This window comes from Eulemur rufifrons, chromosome 14, assembly GCF_041146395.1.
Source record: "Eulemur rufifrons isolate Redbay chromosome 14, OSU_ERuf_1, whole genome shotgun sequence".
NCBI classification, from domain to species: Eukaryota; Metazoa; Chordata; class Mammalia; order Primates; family Lemuridae; genus Eulemur; species Eulemur rufifrons.
The window spans coordinates 2,304,026-2,318,225 of record NC_090996.1 but is presented as its reverse complement, the minus strand read 5'-3'; the positions used below and the strand labels follow the sequence as shown (position 1 = coordinate 2,318,225).

The 14,200-nt window shown below is 46.2% G+C and overlaps 1 protein-coding gene across 2 annotated transcripts in view; it reads right to left on the bottom strand.

Annotated features, from left to right (window-relative positions):
- Positions 1–4,785: 4,785 nt before the first annotated feature.
- CRCP (CGRP receptor component) overlaps positions 4,786–14,200 on the bottom strand; it is a 37,786-nt gene continuing 28,371 nt past the window's right edge. For both annotated transcript variants that reach the window (XM_069485747.1, XM_069485748.1), the window contains 2 exons: positions 9,919–9,976; positions 4,786–5,565 (listed from right to left, as the gene is read on the bottom strand). In XM_069485747.1, coding sequence (XP_069341848.1) covers positions 5,416–5,565; positions 9,919–9,976 — 208 coding nt within the window. In that variant the 3' untranslated portion in view covers positions 4,786–5,415. The remainder of the gene's footprint in view (positions 5,566–9,918; positions 9,977–14,200) is intronic.

The window sequence follows — 14,200 nt, the reverse complement described above, 5'->3', positions numbered from 1 at the left end:
GTCTGCACCTGCCAAACAAGAAAACAATTACTAGTCCCTTCCTTGAGTTTTCATTAACTGAACTCATGTCATGGGAAGAAAGATTGAAGTCTATCAATGCACCTAGACAGACTTTTGTCACAAACCATTGTCTGCCCTGTGGGCCCAACAGACTTTGTCCTAGGCCATTGTACTGTTCTTCAAGCCCACTGAATTCCCCTAAAAATCATTCACTACCTCCCTAAAATCATCAACACTGACTGCCCATCTCCCTTTCCCCTAAGAAGGGTGTATAACCATCAGCATTTGCACAGTGGGGTAACCACTGTGATTTTCTCCATGAGTGTGGTAATAAATTTGTATGCCATTTTTCCTATTAATCTACCTTTTGTGAGTTTATTTCTCAACCAATCTTCAGAGGGCAAAGGGGAAGTTTTTCCTTGGCCCCAGCAACCCACTCCCCAGGCCCTTTTTACAGCAGCATTAATCCCCTCATGAGGACGGAGCCCTCACGACCTAAGCACCTATGAGGCCCCACCTCCCAACACTGTTGCGCTGGGGATTAAGTTTCCAATATGCGAATTTTGGTGGGGACAAAAACATTCAACCATAGCACTAAATCTTCTCGTGTATTTTCTGAGCATGCATCTCACTTGGGCCTATGTGGCCTTTTTGAGTCCCCTTTACACACAGCGGCTTTCATGTCTTAATTTCTCAAAGTCTCAGCCCAGCGTCTCCTTGAGACCTTAGATGGTCTGTGGTGTCTCCACCTGCACTGTCTTGCTCAGGTGTCTGCAGGTCTCGTCTTCCTGTAGCTCTGGTAAGCAGTGCCTAGCACTGTGCCCCCACCCCTGCACCCTTCAGAGCTCCAGCTGGGGAGTAGAATCTAGCCCTTCAGACAGCCCCCCGACAAGTTAGAACCTGCAGATAAGGTTTGCTTTGCTCCCTCCAGTCTGAGGGAGGATTTGGGGACTGCACTGTTGCCTCCCCCGGACTAAGAATGTGCCATGCTGGGGAGGTGGCAGAACAAGGTAAGCAAAAATGCCACGACCTTTCCGACTGCTTTGCATATGGCTTTTTCTTGATTGGCCGTTCATCTGGATACTGTCGACATTTGACTGTTTTCCTGAGCTCCACAACACTTTAGCCAGTGTGTGGTTGTTTTTGGTCTCTCCGTGGGGGGAAAAGAGCTTTGAGTCTCCTAGGCTGCCATTTTGCTGATGTCACTGCATCCAGATTTTTTCTTAATGCCATAGGAAGCCTTTTTTGAGTTGAGGATAGATGGTATTTCCGGGGTATTAAGAATGGGCAGGGTGCATAATGGAGCAGAGAAGAAACAGTGGTGGCATCAATTAACCTGTCTCGTCCCACAGGCCATATGCAATTTGAAGTTGGACTTTGTGGTCCAAGTATACCGCCCTGAGCCTGGCACATACCGTGTGCTCAACAAACCCTTGTTGATGAGGACACCCAAAACTGTAGTAGTGGTGACTGAACAGAGAACCCTCAAGGTCACCCACACTGCATGGCAGGTGAGGCGGCCAGGACTAAGTTCCCCCCATGAGACTTCTGCGTCATGCTGGAGGGCTGCATCCCCACCGGGATTTGGTAACCCAGCTCTTAAAGCACCCATGGAAAGAGCCCAAATGATCTGCAGAAAAGTAGGCCACACTGAGGACCTTGTGGAGGACTCTTCCTGACTCTAGAACCTTCTAAATGAGCAGTCAGCAAATTATAGTTTGCTGCCTAATTTTGGGGAATAAAGTTTTACTGGAACACAAACTCGTCTGTTTATGGTTGCTTTTGTGCTATACCAGCAATCATATGATGTGGAAAACCTAAAACATTTGCTATCTGGTCCTTTACAGAAAATTTGCTGATTCCTGATCTAAACAAACTGTGAGGAGCTGGGCATGGTGGCTCACACCTGTAATCCCAGCAACTTGGGAGGCTGAAGCAGGAGGTTTGCTTGAGGCCAGGAGTTCAAGACCAACCTGGACAATACAGTGAGACCCTGTCTCTATAAATAATTTTTAAAAATTAACTGGGCATGGTGGTGTACACCTGTAGTCTCAGCTACTCAGGAGGCTGAGGCAGGAGGGTCACTGGAGCCCAGGGACATCAATCTTCTGCTCATGGTGCTTCTAGTTCTCAGGCCTTCAGACCCAGACTGGAGTCCACACCACTGCCTCTCCAACTCTCAGGCCTTCAAATTATACCACGGGCTTTCCTGGGTCTCCAGCTTGCAGACTTCCCAGCTTCTACAATCATGTGAGCCATAACCTATAATAAATCTCTTCCTAGAGGTATATGGAAACCCTAATATTCACCTTTCACTACGCTATAAATTCTTGAGAGCTAGTATGGCTACACAGTAGATTAGGGAAATGACACCTATTACTTCATGAATGAGCCCTGAATAAACGGGAAGCCCTCTAAGGTGGCAGTGGGTCATAACGTAACTTTTAAGCAAAAGAGGCAAGGAAAAATTTTCAGTAAACCTCCAACTGGGTGTCTATTTAAGTTTTCAAGAATTTAGTAGTACCTTCCTAAAAAATTTCTCCATGTTAAAAACCAGAGGTTTCCCCACCAAAAAGTCCCCAAACACACGTCTACTCTTTACCCTAGCTGCTAGTGAACTAAGAAGACCACAAAAGTCAGGAATAATAAAGGAAGGCTATGTTAACGGAAAAAAAACCCCAAACTCTGTAAAATTATTTAAAGAGGCTTATTGTGAGCCAAGTACGTGTGACTGCACCCTGGGGAGCCAAGCCCAAGTATTGAGCGACTGGTCCCAAGGCAACAGGGCTACGGTTTGGTTTTATACATTTTAGGGAGACAGGAATTGCAGGTAAATACACTGGTTTGGCCTGAAAATGTGGGACATCTAGAAGTGGGGCCTTACAGGTTATAGGTGGGTTCAAAGATCCTTTGCTTTGAAATTGGTTAAAGAAATAAAACTTCGTCTAAAAGCTTGGGATATTTTAAGGTAAGGAAGTCTGCTAGTCAGAAAGTCACAGTACACTGACTCAGCCTGCAGGTGCGATTTAGCCTGTGCCCTGCATGGCCTGAAGTCCTGTTAATAATTTAGTATCTTATTGTCACAAAGAGTCTGTTTTGTCAGTCGTATGATCTCTGTTTTAACATTAATGCTGGTCAACTGTACCTTAAACTTCAAAGAGGAGGAGGTGTAACAAGGTGTGTCTGACCTCCCTTCCCTTCGTGGCCAGGAACTCAATTTTTTTCCTGGGGTCCTCTTGGCTAAGAGGGGATCCATTCAGTCAGCAGGGGCTTAGGATTTTATTTTAGTCCACAGCTGGTAGACGTAAAGATACGACACCCAGCTGTAATCAATGGGCCAGATGCTGGCGCAGGGTCTAAAAACTGCCTTCTTCACCTGCTCCAGAGCCTGCGCCAGCCCCTCTCAGGGCTGCCTCTCCTGGAAGGTAAGAGTGACAGGACCGGGCCCTGCCCATGTGTGGGACATAATTAAACTGTCGACTACAAGGACAACATGCAAACAAATGCACTTGTTTTCTTTTTAGGGAATAAAACAGACACATGGTCAAAAATTAAAACCATATAGAAGGATATGAAATGAAAAGCAAAGCTCCCAGACTCCCAGTTCTCACCCCCAGACGTGATCGTGGTTAAGTTTTTTGTATAAATTATGACTTTTTTTCCTGAAATGTTTTGCTATTAATGTTATAGGAATATTACACAGAACATACACTTCTTATAAAGGTTATGTCTTCCAAAGCCTGGTTTAATAAAAAACTGAGGCTAAATTCAGGTCCCAAATATAGAAACGGAAAATTTTCTTGAAATCCAATAAAAATTTTAGACCTAAATAGTCAGTCAACCTTAAAAAAAAAAAAATCACATAATTTAGCCTAAGTCAGATTTGACTTTATTTCTACCCATGACAATACAAATTCTTCAAAGATTTGTAAGGTGTCACAAGTTGAAAATCACCTGGAAACAACTTTATCATTAACCAGACGAAGCCCTAAATCCATCAAGAAAAACCACCAAACGCACTTAAAAAGAAATGGCATACAAATGAGATAGGCACTTGTGTGCCCTGACAAATAAATCAACAGCTCCTGGTCAAATTCCCGAAACTGGAGAGTTAAAAAGACAATCTGTTACTTTCCATGTTGCCTGTGAACAGATTTCGGCTGATCTTGGATGATAAAGTTCAGATGAATATAACTGCAATCAGCTGGGAGCTGGGGCTTAGGAGTTGCAAGGGTGGGAAAAGTTATCCAATTAACAGTAGTACTGAAGATATGTCGTCTTACAAAATGAGTACCAATTTGAAAAAACTAATGTCTATGGGCATTTTCTTCCGCCAAACAGAGAACAGAGTGAATACGGTAAATCTGATTTTTAACAATATTCCTAGGACCTAAAGCAACCACATGCCTGGAGCAACTAAACTTTCCAAAGCCTGAATGTTAAAAAGGTCCTCACATGCTAATCATCTTAATATTTTAAATTCAAAAACTAATGCAACAGCCAGCAAATTCAAATTCTTATTAATAACCTCTGGTTCTTACACATTCTGTCCATGGAAAGAGCGACATAACTGTGCCCTCTTTAGAGATGCAAATGATTTGCCCATTGTGCAAATGAGGCTCACCCAGTCTCCACGGCCAGCACCAGCCCTGGGCTGCTGTCTCAGGGAAGGAAACTGAGGGTGGTCAGGAAGACAGACAATACTGCATTTCTATTGCCACTGTCATTCAGCCTGGAGTGCCTCTTTCCAATTTTTCAACTGGAATGAGCTGGTCTCTAACAGCTTAGTCTTAAAAGACTAAACAAAGCCTATGCCAGCAGAGGAAAGGGGCCTTCAGAGCTGATGAAGAACTGGCCGGGCCTGCCTTTTCTTATCTCTGCTGTTCTCGAGGAAATTCCTCCAAGGTAAGCGGCTCACTGTAACCTGGAGCAACTATCTGCTGCTCTGGGAGTTTGCAGTCATCTAAGCAGATTCTCCTAATCCAGCTCTCATCCCAGCAGCTCTGAGCCTCTGCTTGGGAAGTTCCTAGGGAAGCAGATGAAACTAATTAGGACACAGCCTATCAAAGAAAACACAGCGTTTCACCCGCTGTGTACAGAGACCTCGCGGCAACTGGGGCAAAGGCCGTAGAGGAAACATTTCTACCACAGAGGGGTCCACAGTCATCGCCTTCTGCTCTTTAGCTCTCTGCCCTGACAACCTTAGCCTGTCTTCACCATGTTTCTCTTCCCAGAGGCACAAATATTTCTTTTCAGCTTGTTTTTGAGAAAGGCTTATTTTTGTGATTTACCCAACTGACCATGAAATCGGGACTGTTGGTATAGAGGCTAAAATCAAATAAACAATCCTCTCCCAGTCCAGGAAATGGCTGCTGGGCCTTCAGTCTTCGCGAATGCCGGGCCAGCTGCACTCCTCTACGCCGGGTCCTCTTCATCCATTGCCACGTCACTGCTGATGTTTTTCTTTGGCTCAGCCTCCGGCCCCGCGGGCAGAATGCTTGTGACTGTGTGGAGAAGAGCTTCGATCTGCTCCTCTGTGAGCCGTTCCTCACTCTCTTCTACCATCTGCAGAAGAAAGAAACCCTCCCAGGGGTCACAAATCAGCGTCACAGCCCTGGTCCACCCCGGCCCTTCCTGCCCCGTGTTGTTCCCGGTCCCGCCCAGCCTCCGGACACACAGACCTGGGTCCCGAGCCGCCCCAGGTCCTCCCCATCTTCCAGATGGAAGCGTGAAAAGCCAACTCAAATCCTGCTGAGCCAGCGCGCCTGCTCAAAGTAGGTCAGTGAAAAAACTGACTTCCAGGACAGCATTTTTCTTTAAAAAAAGCCCGAACAGCTCTATACCCACCCACATCCATATGCAGATGTGACTATGTTGTATAGGCAAAGAAAACTCACCTCTGGGAAGTGAAATGGCACTTTACGAACTTTTGTATTTCACAATAAGCACATCTGTAAGTTAATGAACTGTCTCAACAACTCATTTGGTGACTTCCCAGTATGTGCCAAATGGTTTATACCCTTGTAATCCTCACTACCGCTGGTAACAGCCCTACAGAGAGGGCCCCCCACGTGCCTGGAGCTGCACCCTGCGGTCTGTCCATTACTTCTTTTAACCCTCGCGACAATCCTGGCAAGGAGCAGAACTGGAATCCAAGCCAGGCCTGCCTAGGTCTAAAGCCCACAAGGGAACACGCTCCGTGTGGCCGTGGTCATCTCCTGGGAGGGCGGAACAGGGGTGACGAATACCGGCTGGGAAACAATCCCACACTGCCCCCTCAACAGCCCACATAAAGCCTGGTTTCTGGCGTGGTCCCAGAAATCTGAATGCAGAGATGACACCACAGTCACGGGTCTCACCTCTAATTCTAGATCATGTAGTCAACCACCTTTTCAAGAGCAGTATGCAGGCTGTCAGGTTACCTGTGTTCACTTGGTGGCATTAACATCTATCGCAAATACCTTTCTCAGCTAAAGGTGTGTGGGGCCCTAGTCTATGGCATTTCCCATGGCAATCTCTGAAATCCGGCAAATGGAATCAAAAGAAGTTCTCAAAGAAACCCCTGAAGATTTAAGTAAAACAAGATGACAGGCTAGGTTTGCAATCCTGAAAAGGACCTCAGTCCAACCGCCTCGCTTTACAGATGATAGTACAGAAGTTTAAGAAGTCAAGTGGAAAGTCCAAGATCATACCACAGACTCCTGACAAAACACTGGTCTCCTCATTCGCTTCAGCCCAAGAATGTTTCCACAACTAGATAACGATCCTGGGCGTTCCAGGATAGGGAAGATCCCGAGTGAGCCAATGGGGGTTACTTTCCATTATGCTGTGAAATAAAGTGACCATTTTCTAAAGATTCAATGGCTCTGTAAAATGTAAATTCTCTACTGAACAAGAAACCATCCTCAAAAACCCAGTTTCAAAATCAGACATGCAAAGTTAGGGTCTGTAAAAAGCAATAATCTAACAGACTTCCCCCCAAAGAACACAGGAGGAAGAAGGGACATATCTGAAATTTTATTATTTAATACAGAGAAAAGATGATCTCCACTTAAGAATGTCTACAAGTTCATGAATAATCAGCATCCGCAGCTGACAGACAACCTCCCAGCAGTCCTTGTGCAGTGCTCCACAGTCTGTGAGGGGATTTCTGGAATCACTGCAACCAGGGCTTCTAAGAGCCCAGTACATAAAGCCAGAACAATTTACAGATGAGTCAGCGGAGGTTCGGCGTTCTAAGGAGAACACAGTCTCACAGGAAGCGGGGACAAGGCCTTCTGACTTGGAATCCCAGCCCCCAGAACACCATGCCTTCCAGCAGGAGGCTCCCATCATTTCCTCTCCCAAAGATGCGGTCGGCAGCTAGAGCCCACTGGTTTGAGAGTTTGGTTGTGTGACCTCTGAGGAGTCTTCTTAGAAAACCAGAGAGGACCCCTTGCACCCCAATCTCTGGGTCTGGCAGTTGCAGCACTGATCAAGTGTCAGCTAGGTGTATTAGGTTCTATAATTCAAGACTTTTTATAATCACTAAATTACTAACAGGCATAGATGTTAGTATCGTTCAGGACAGTGGCTGACGAGGTCACAGGGTTCACTGACCTGTCTTGAGGCCAGGGGGCTCCCAAATAGTTCTAAAGGGACAGCCAACCAGGCATGCCAGAAGTCACAATCCAGGTAGCCAGCCTCCTTTCCACACAGACCCCCTGAGTCAGCAGGCAGTCACCAGAGGATCACAACAAATCACAGCTGAGGCACAACCAAAGAGGTAAAGCTTCGGCCTCCAAAAGATACCTGGCTCCCAACCACATACCAACAAATGCTGGATGCTGGGACTGCTTTCTGGACTCAGGGAGAATAGATGGCTGTGAGGTTAACACAGGGAACTTTTCAAGCGCTTTGCAAGTGCCACTTTATGCGAAACCCTCATTTTTTTATCCCTCTCTGGTGAGCGGGGATGCTGTTATAAACCTCGGTAAATAACTTTGTAGCCAAATCCCAGGGTGGGAAAATCTGCAATAAAATGGTCCAACTGCTGGGAAACAAATATAATTTTTTTTTTTTAATCAAAGCCTACCTAATTTGTAGAAAGGATAAGAGAACAATCTAAGGGGATACCACACCTTTCTTCTTACCAAGGAAAAGTACATGGCTTAGAGGAAGAAAGTCAAGCGTCTGAATCAGATACACCCAAATCAGCCACTCACTAGCCCTTTGGGCTAACATGGAGAGAACACGCGCCCCCTTCCGAGACCAGGGTGAGGGCATTAAGAGTTTACACAGGCAATGACTGGCACCATGACAGACGCCCGAGACCACGCCTGGCACAAGCAGGCACTCTTAAGAGCAGCTCGTCTTCCCAAGTAATGATAGCGCTTTCTACAGGCTCTGGGATGAGGTCACACTAATCCTCCTCATCTCTTCTCTCCATCTGTCATTAAGCCACAGATAACATATGCTGCTGATTAAAGTTGGAGGAGACATGACATGTGATTTCTAACCCAGAGGGAGAGGCATTAGTTTCTTGCCATTTTGTTTGTTTTTTTTCTCTCCTCTAAGCTGAATCTCCAGCACAGTGTAAAGCATCAGAATGATGACGATACGAAAAAAAAAAAAAAAAAAAGGATTTCTATTTAGCCTAAAGGCCAGTCAGTTCCCCAAGAAAAGCACCCTTTAAGGAAGAAATTTTTCTAATTTAATTTTGGGTGCATTTTGACGGGCAGAAACAACTCTAGGAAGACAATGACAGTTTTAGTCAAAAATTAAATATCCCATGAGCCTTTAAAAAGTTTTTTTATAAGCCAACTCTAAAGATCATAGGTATTTTTGACCAACTTCTTCCATATTTTTCTAAAGGAAGTTTGACAAAGAGCAAAATATTTCTAAAATGGACTTTGGAAAGAACTTTATTTTCATTTTATTAATTCTCCAGACAAAAATTTTTTTAACTGCCTGTTAGATGGCCTGCTTAATATTTGTAGCTTACTGATGTTCTCTGCCCTGTAAAAAGAAGGAAACTGCCACGGTGTGCCTGCCAATAGGTGGCAAATTTGTGTTCCTGGACCTCATTTTTACATTCCCCTTGCACCATCTTAGGCCTTCTACTCTGGCTGCCCTCCCCAATTCTAAAGCAGTATGCTGGGATTGCAACGTGGATTTTACAAATGATGGGCCTCCACGGGATGGTTTTATGCAGGGAACCGAGATGACCACATCTGTGGTTCTGGAGGTGACTATGAATAGCGGGTGGACAGTGGACTGGAGCGGCCAGACTGGAGGCAGAAAGAAGGGTCAGAGGACAACTGTAAGAGCGGTGTGGAGAAGTGAGAGCCGTGTGGAGAAGTGACGACAGAAATCAAAGCAGTGCAGTAAAGAGAGAAGAAAGAAAACAAGACAGAACAGAATTTGGAGACTGACTGAATAGGAGATAAAAGAAGAGAATGACTTCCAGGTTTCTGGCGTGGGAGACCAGGCAGGAGGGTGTGAGAGGAAGAACGTGTGGGCAAGTGCACACGTGCCCCCTTCACGGAGGAAGGGGGACAGGGAAGAGCGGGGCGAAGGGCAGGAGTGTGGGAGATAAGCTGCACCAGAGACACGTTAGTTTGATGTTTTTATGTAACATCTGGCTGGCAACGACACCTACTGGGAAGCAATGGCCAGAATGGCCCAGGACGTCAGGGGAGACAAGAGCTGCCAAGTCACAGGCCCAAACCTGTGGGAGGAATTAAATTTCCTCCAGTCTTTTACTTCCCCTAAGTCCGTGCTAGCTAGGATCAGATCAGTGGAGTCTCCTTTCTCTTAAACAGTGGGGTGGTTGAGCAGGCTCCTCAGACAAGGGCAGCTCCTGCCTTGACCATCCACAGCCTTTCTCCATCCCAGCCCCAGAAAACAGCTCCTCAAGCTCAGGCAGCCTTTACTCACCAGCTGGATCTCAACAGCAGTCACAGGCCTGTGATTCAGCAGCTGGAGCTTTTCAGCTCTGTCAAAAGAAAAGCATAAAGCATTTAAAACTCTCACACCCCTAAGGATCTCGAGTCTTGACCAAGCTGTTTAGAGAATATTTTGTCAAGTAAGAAAAATGGAAGGCTGGGTGCAGTGGCTTACGCCTGTCATGCTAGCACTTTGGGAGGCTGAGGCAAGAGGATCACGTGAGGTCAGGAGTTCAAGCCCAGCCTGGGCAAAAGTGAGACCCCATCTGTACAAAAAATACAGAAATTAGCCAGGCATGGTGGGAGCGCCTGTAGTCCCAGCTACTTGGGAGGCTGAGGCAGGAGGACTGCTTGAGCCCAAGAGTTTGAGGTTGCTATGAGCTGTGATGATGCCACTGCGCTCTAGCCGGGGTGACAGAGTGAGACCCTGTCTCAAAAACAAAAACAAAAACAAAAACAAAAATGGAGAAACACTGGAACACAGTCCTCAGTTTCTTCAACTGTAAAATGGGAGAATGGAAACAGGAGAATGTATGTCAGTGACTCTTACCCAAGGGTACAGATGTGTGCCAGAACCCTAAAGGGTACAGAGGCATGATTGTAAGAAATGGAGCAGCAGCAGAGGTGCAGTTTCAAACAACTTATTTGACACTGACACAGTACTTTTTATTTGGGAAATATGAAGAAAATAATGTTTTCTCAATCTAACTTACAGAAAGTAAAGATTAACAAAATCACCTTGGTTGGTTGGTCATTGCTTAGAAATGGGTGAATTCCTCTTTGAGATTAAGATTAAATGTTACCCAGGTTTGACTTGTTATCTCAGTAAACGAAACGGACTAAAGGGGCAGAGGTTAATACACGGAAGCACAAGGTCCAGTCCCCAGCCTCAAGAAGCTTTCGATTAGCTGGGGAAAGAAGACAAATACACACAGATTTTCACAACAAAAGATTTAAGTAACAGTTAAACATAATAATTATCTGCCACAAAGAAACATATAGCTCATTGCTGAGAGGGTGGTTGAAACGTGTGGACCCTAAAAGATGACAGTAAGAGAATGACTCCAATCATTACCCCTGTGCAGGTGACAAATTCTAAATTTCTCTCTCAGTCTTACTCTGGAGCTCCGGATCCATCTTTCAATTTAGTTCAGTAAATTCAAAGACGTTCTGGAATAAAAAGATAAATAAGCCACCATTCCCACAGCCTTGTGTTTGGGGAAGCAGTACCCAGTCTCCCTAAGCCTCAGTTTCATCACCTGCAAAACAGGAATAATAATACTACTTACTATCTCGTGAGGGGATTACGAGGGATGAAAATCTACCATTTATAGTGGCAGAAGCTACCATTTATTCAATATTACATGCCTTCCACGTGGAAAGCATATTTAACCCCCAGACGTAGCTGATGCTGGGATAGTAAATAACTTGTCCAAGCTAACAAAGCTAGAAATGGCCGAGCTGGAGCTGCGCGTGACAGCTCGTGTTCTTGGCCATCTGCTTCTGGCATACACGTGGTAAGGGAGAGGAAATGTTCATCATGATGTCTGGCCCACAGCAGTTTCTTCGTAAACAGTAGTCATTGCTAAGGCAGTTGCAGTCAAATTCTACGTCTCATAATCCCCCAAACGTTTACTCTAGACTTAAAAAGGGAGACTTCATTGAGATGACCCTTGTTCTGGGCCACGGAGGATTTTCTAGGGAAAAGGAATGGGAGGAATGTCAGGGCATGCACAACACAAGTAAACACATGGAGGAACAGAAGTTCGTGGAGTTTCAGGAAATAGAGAGGTGTGGGATGAGAGGTGGAAGAGCCATCTGGGACAAGAGTAAAGGGCCCCAGGAAGAGGCTGGATGTTACTCTGTAGATACCGGAGAGCAACCAAGGAAAAGAGTAGAAGCTCTGGCTGGTACTGCTAGCAATTCTGGAAGATCTGAGAAAATGCAGGCAGCAACAAGTGAGGAAAGCGCTGTGTTCCTCCCGGGCAAGAGAAAAAGAGGTTGTGAACTTGGGCAGCGGTGGCAGGGATGGCGATAAGAGCCTGGACATGTGAAATGCTCCCGGCCACCCTCAGATAAAGTCGACGGGACCTGACAGCTGCCTAATTTGGGTGGGGGTGAGGTGGAGTGCAGGAACAGATAGCGTCGACATTAGCCTGAGCGTTTAGAAAAAATACATTGTTCAAAATCAAATCTCAGTTTGCAGTACTTTTGTAACTATGAAGAAGTTTCTGTTAAAAAGTCTGAGTTCTAATTTGGTCTAGAACTACAGAAGAAAACAGAGCTAGATTTACTTGCAAGGACTCGTGGGAAACTATGGAGGGGATCTTGCAACCCAGAGACCCACTGCAGAGTACGCGAAGACCCAGGACAGAGCACCACACGGCACCTCCACGTAAGGGGCCAGGAGAACAGGCGGAGAAGGAGAAGGAACAAAGAGAGAAGAAGAAAACCTGGGAGAACAGTGTTAGGGAAACTAAGAGAGGAGAAATTCCAGGACAGAGGTCTTGTCTTATTGCACTGGCTATGACATAAAACGCATAAAAGATTCAGGGGGAGGGAAGGGAAGAAAAGTAGGCTGATAGTGTAGAAGTCACTGGATTTGCCACAGAAGAGTTCACCGGTGGCCTGTGCAGGCAGTTCAGTGGGACGACAGTGGTGCTGACAGCTGGACTGCGGGTGACTGCGGAGGAAACAGGCTCCGGGGGGAGAGAGAAGACCGTCTGCCGGCTGGGGAGACAAGCACATGGACAGGCTGAAACTACAGAAGGAAAAGGAAAGACTCTCAGGAATCGTGGTCCAAAGTGCCAGTGAAGGAGCTCATGTTCCACTGAGACCACAGCCATGAGGGCAGAAAAAGCAAATTTGAGAGGATTTGAAGGGAGACGAGTTTTCTCGGTGAAGCAGAAGTGAAGTTAGCACTGAAGGGGTCTCCATGTGAAGAGGGCTATCTGGTGAGGAGGGGACTAAGTAAAACACAGACGCTCCCACACTGCGTGCTCCAGTCCGGGGGTGTGGTGGGGACACAAACACTCCCTGCTGGCGTCACGACCAAGCCTGTCTCACTATCTCTGCCTTTTCCCCCGGCTTCTCAACTCCCGCCCCAAGTGACCAACAAAACTGTTCTTGCTAAAGGGCTAGCACCCTCCACACGGACACTAGTGGATGCTCCTCTGTCCGATTCTGCCGTCTCTGTGGCATCTGACACTGCTGATCACGCCCTCCTTGACACTGTCTGCCCTCACGGCTTCCACACTCCATTCTTCTCAGTTCTCTTATCTCTCTGCTTATTCCTTTTCCATCTCTGTTTTTTTCCTTCTGCTTGCCTCTGGCATTCCCATGGTGCCATCTTTCATCCTCTGACCCTTTGACTGAGTTCCTCATCCAAACCTCACAATCTCAATTGCTACTACAGGCTTTAACCAAGAAATCCATGTTTTTGTGCTATGTGAGCTGCACCCCAGACCTTTGTGGCCAAATGCCTACTAGGTATCTCCACCTCGACATCTCAGATACATTTCAAACTCAACACACCCAGAGTGATGTGACTGTCCTTCCCAAGAAACCAGCACTTTTCTCTGTACTTCTCACCTTGGTGAAGAGCCAGACACCCAGGCCAGAAACCTGAGGGTCCCCTTGACTCCTCCCTCTCACCCACTGCCCATAGTCGGTCACCAGGTATCACTTGTTATATTCCTTCCAAGATCTCTGTCCCTTTCTCACCATTTCTAGGGGCCATTTCAACCTCTTGGTTAGAAGATAATTTCCCCCCACCCCATGGAGGCCTGCCACTTTTTCAGTCTACCTTCACTCTTACAAATAAAGTAGTCCATCTCATTATCCTGCTTGTAATCCTCCCACTGTCCTCATAGATTTTGGTCTGAACTTGAATTTCTTTAGTTCAGCCCCCAGAACCCTTTGAAAGCTGGTTTTTGTCAGTCTCTCTAGCTTCGTGTGACTCTACTTTCCCTAAGCACCCATATCTCAAACCGACTGCCAACGCTATACAGAAAAGCATCAAGCTGCTTCCTGATTCTGGGCCTGCCTTAGCACACAGTGTTTTCTGATGCTTCGGTGTCTCTCCACCATGTCCCTGCTACCACAGCACTTACCCTGTGTTCATCTTTGCACCCCAACAACTGAGGCAAAGCTGGCATGACATAAATGTAACGAAGGATACACTAAAGAAAGAGCTAGGGACCTAGCACTGTCATCCAGAAGTTCATGGGACAAACAAGTGGAGAACTCTGGGGAGACACGGTAACCAGACTCCA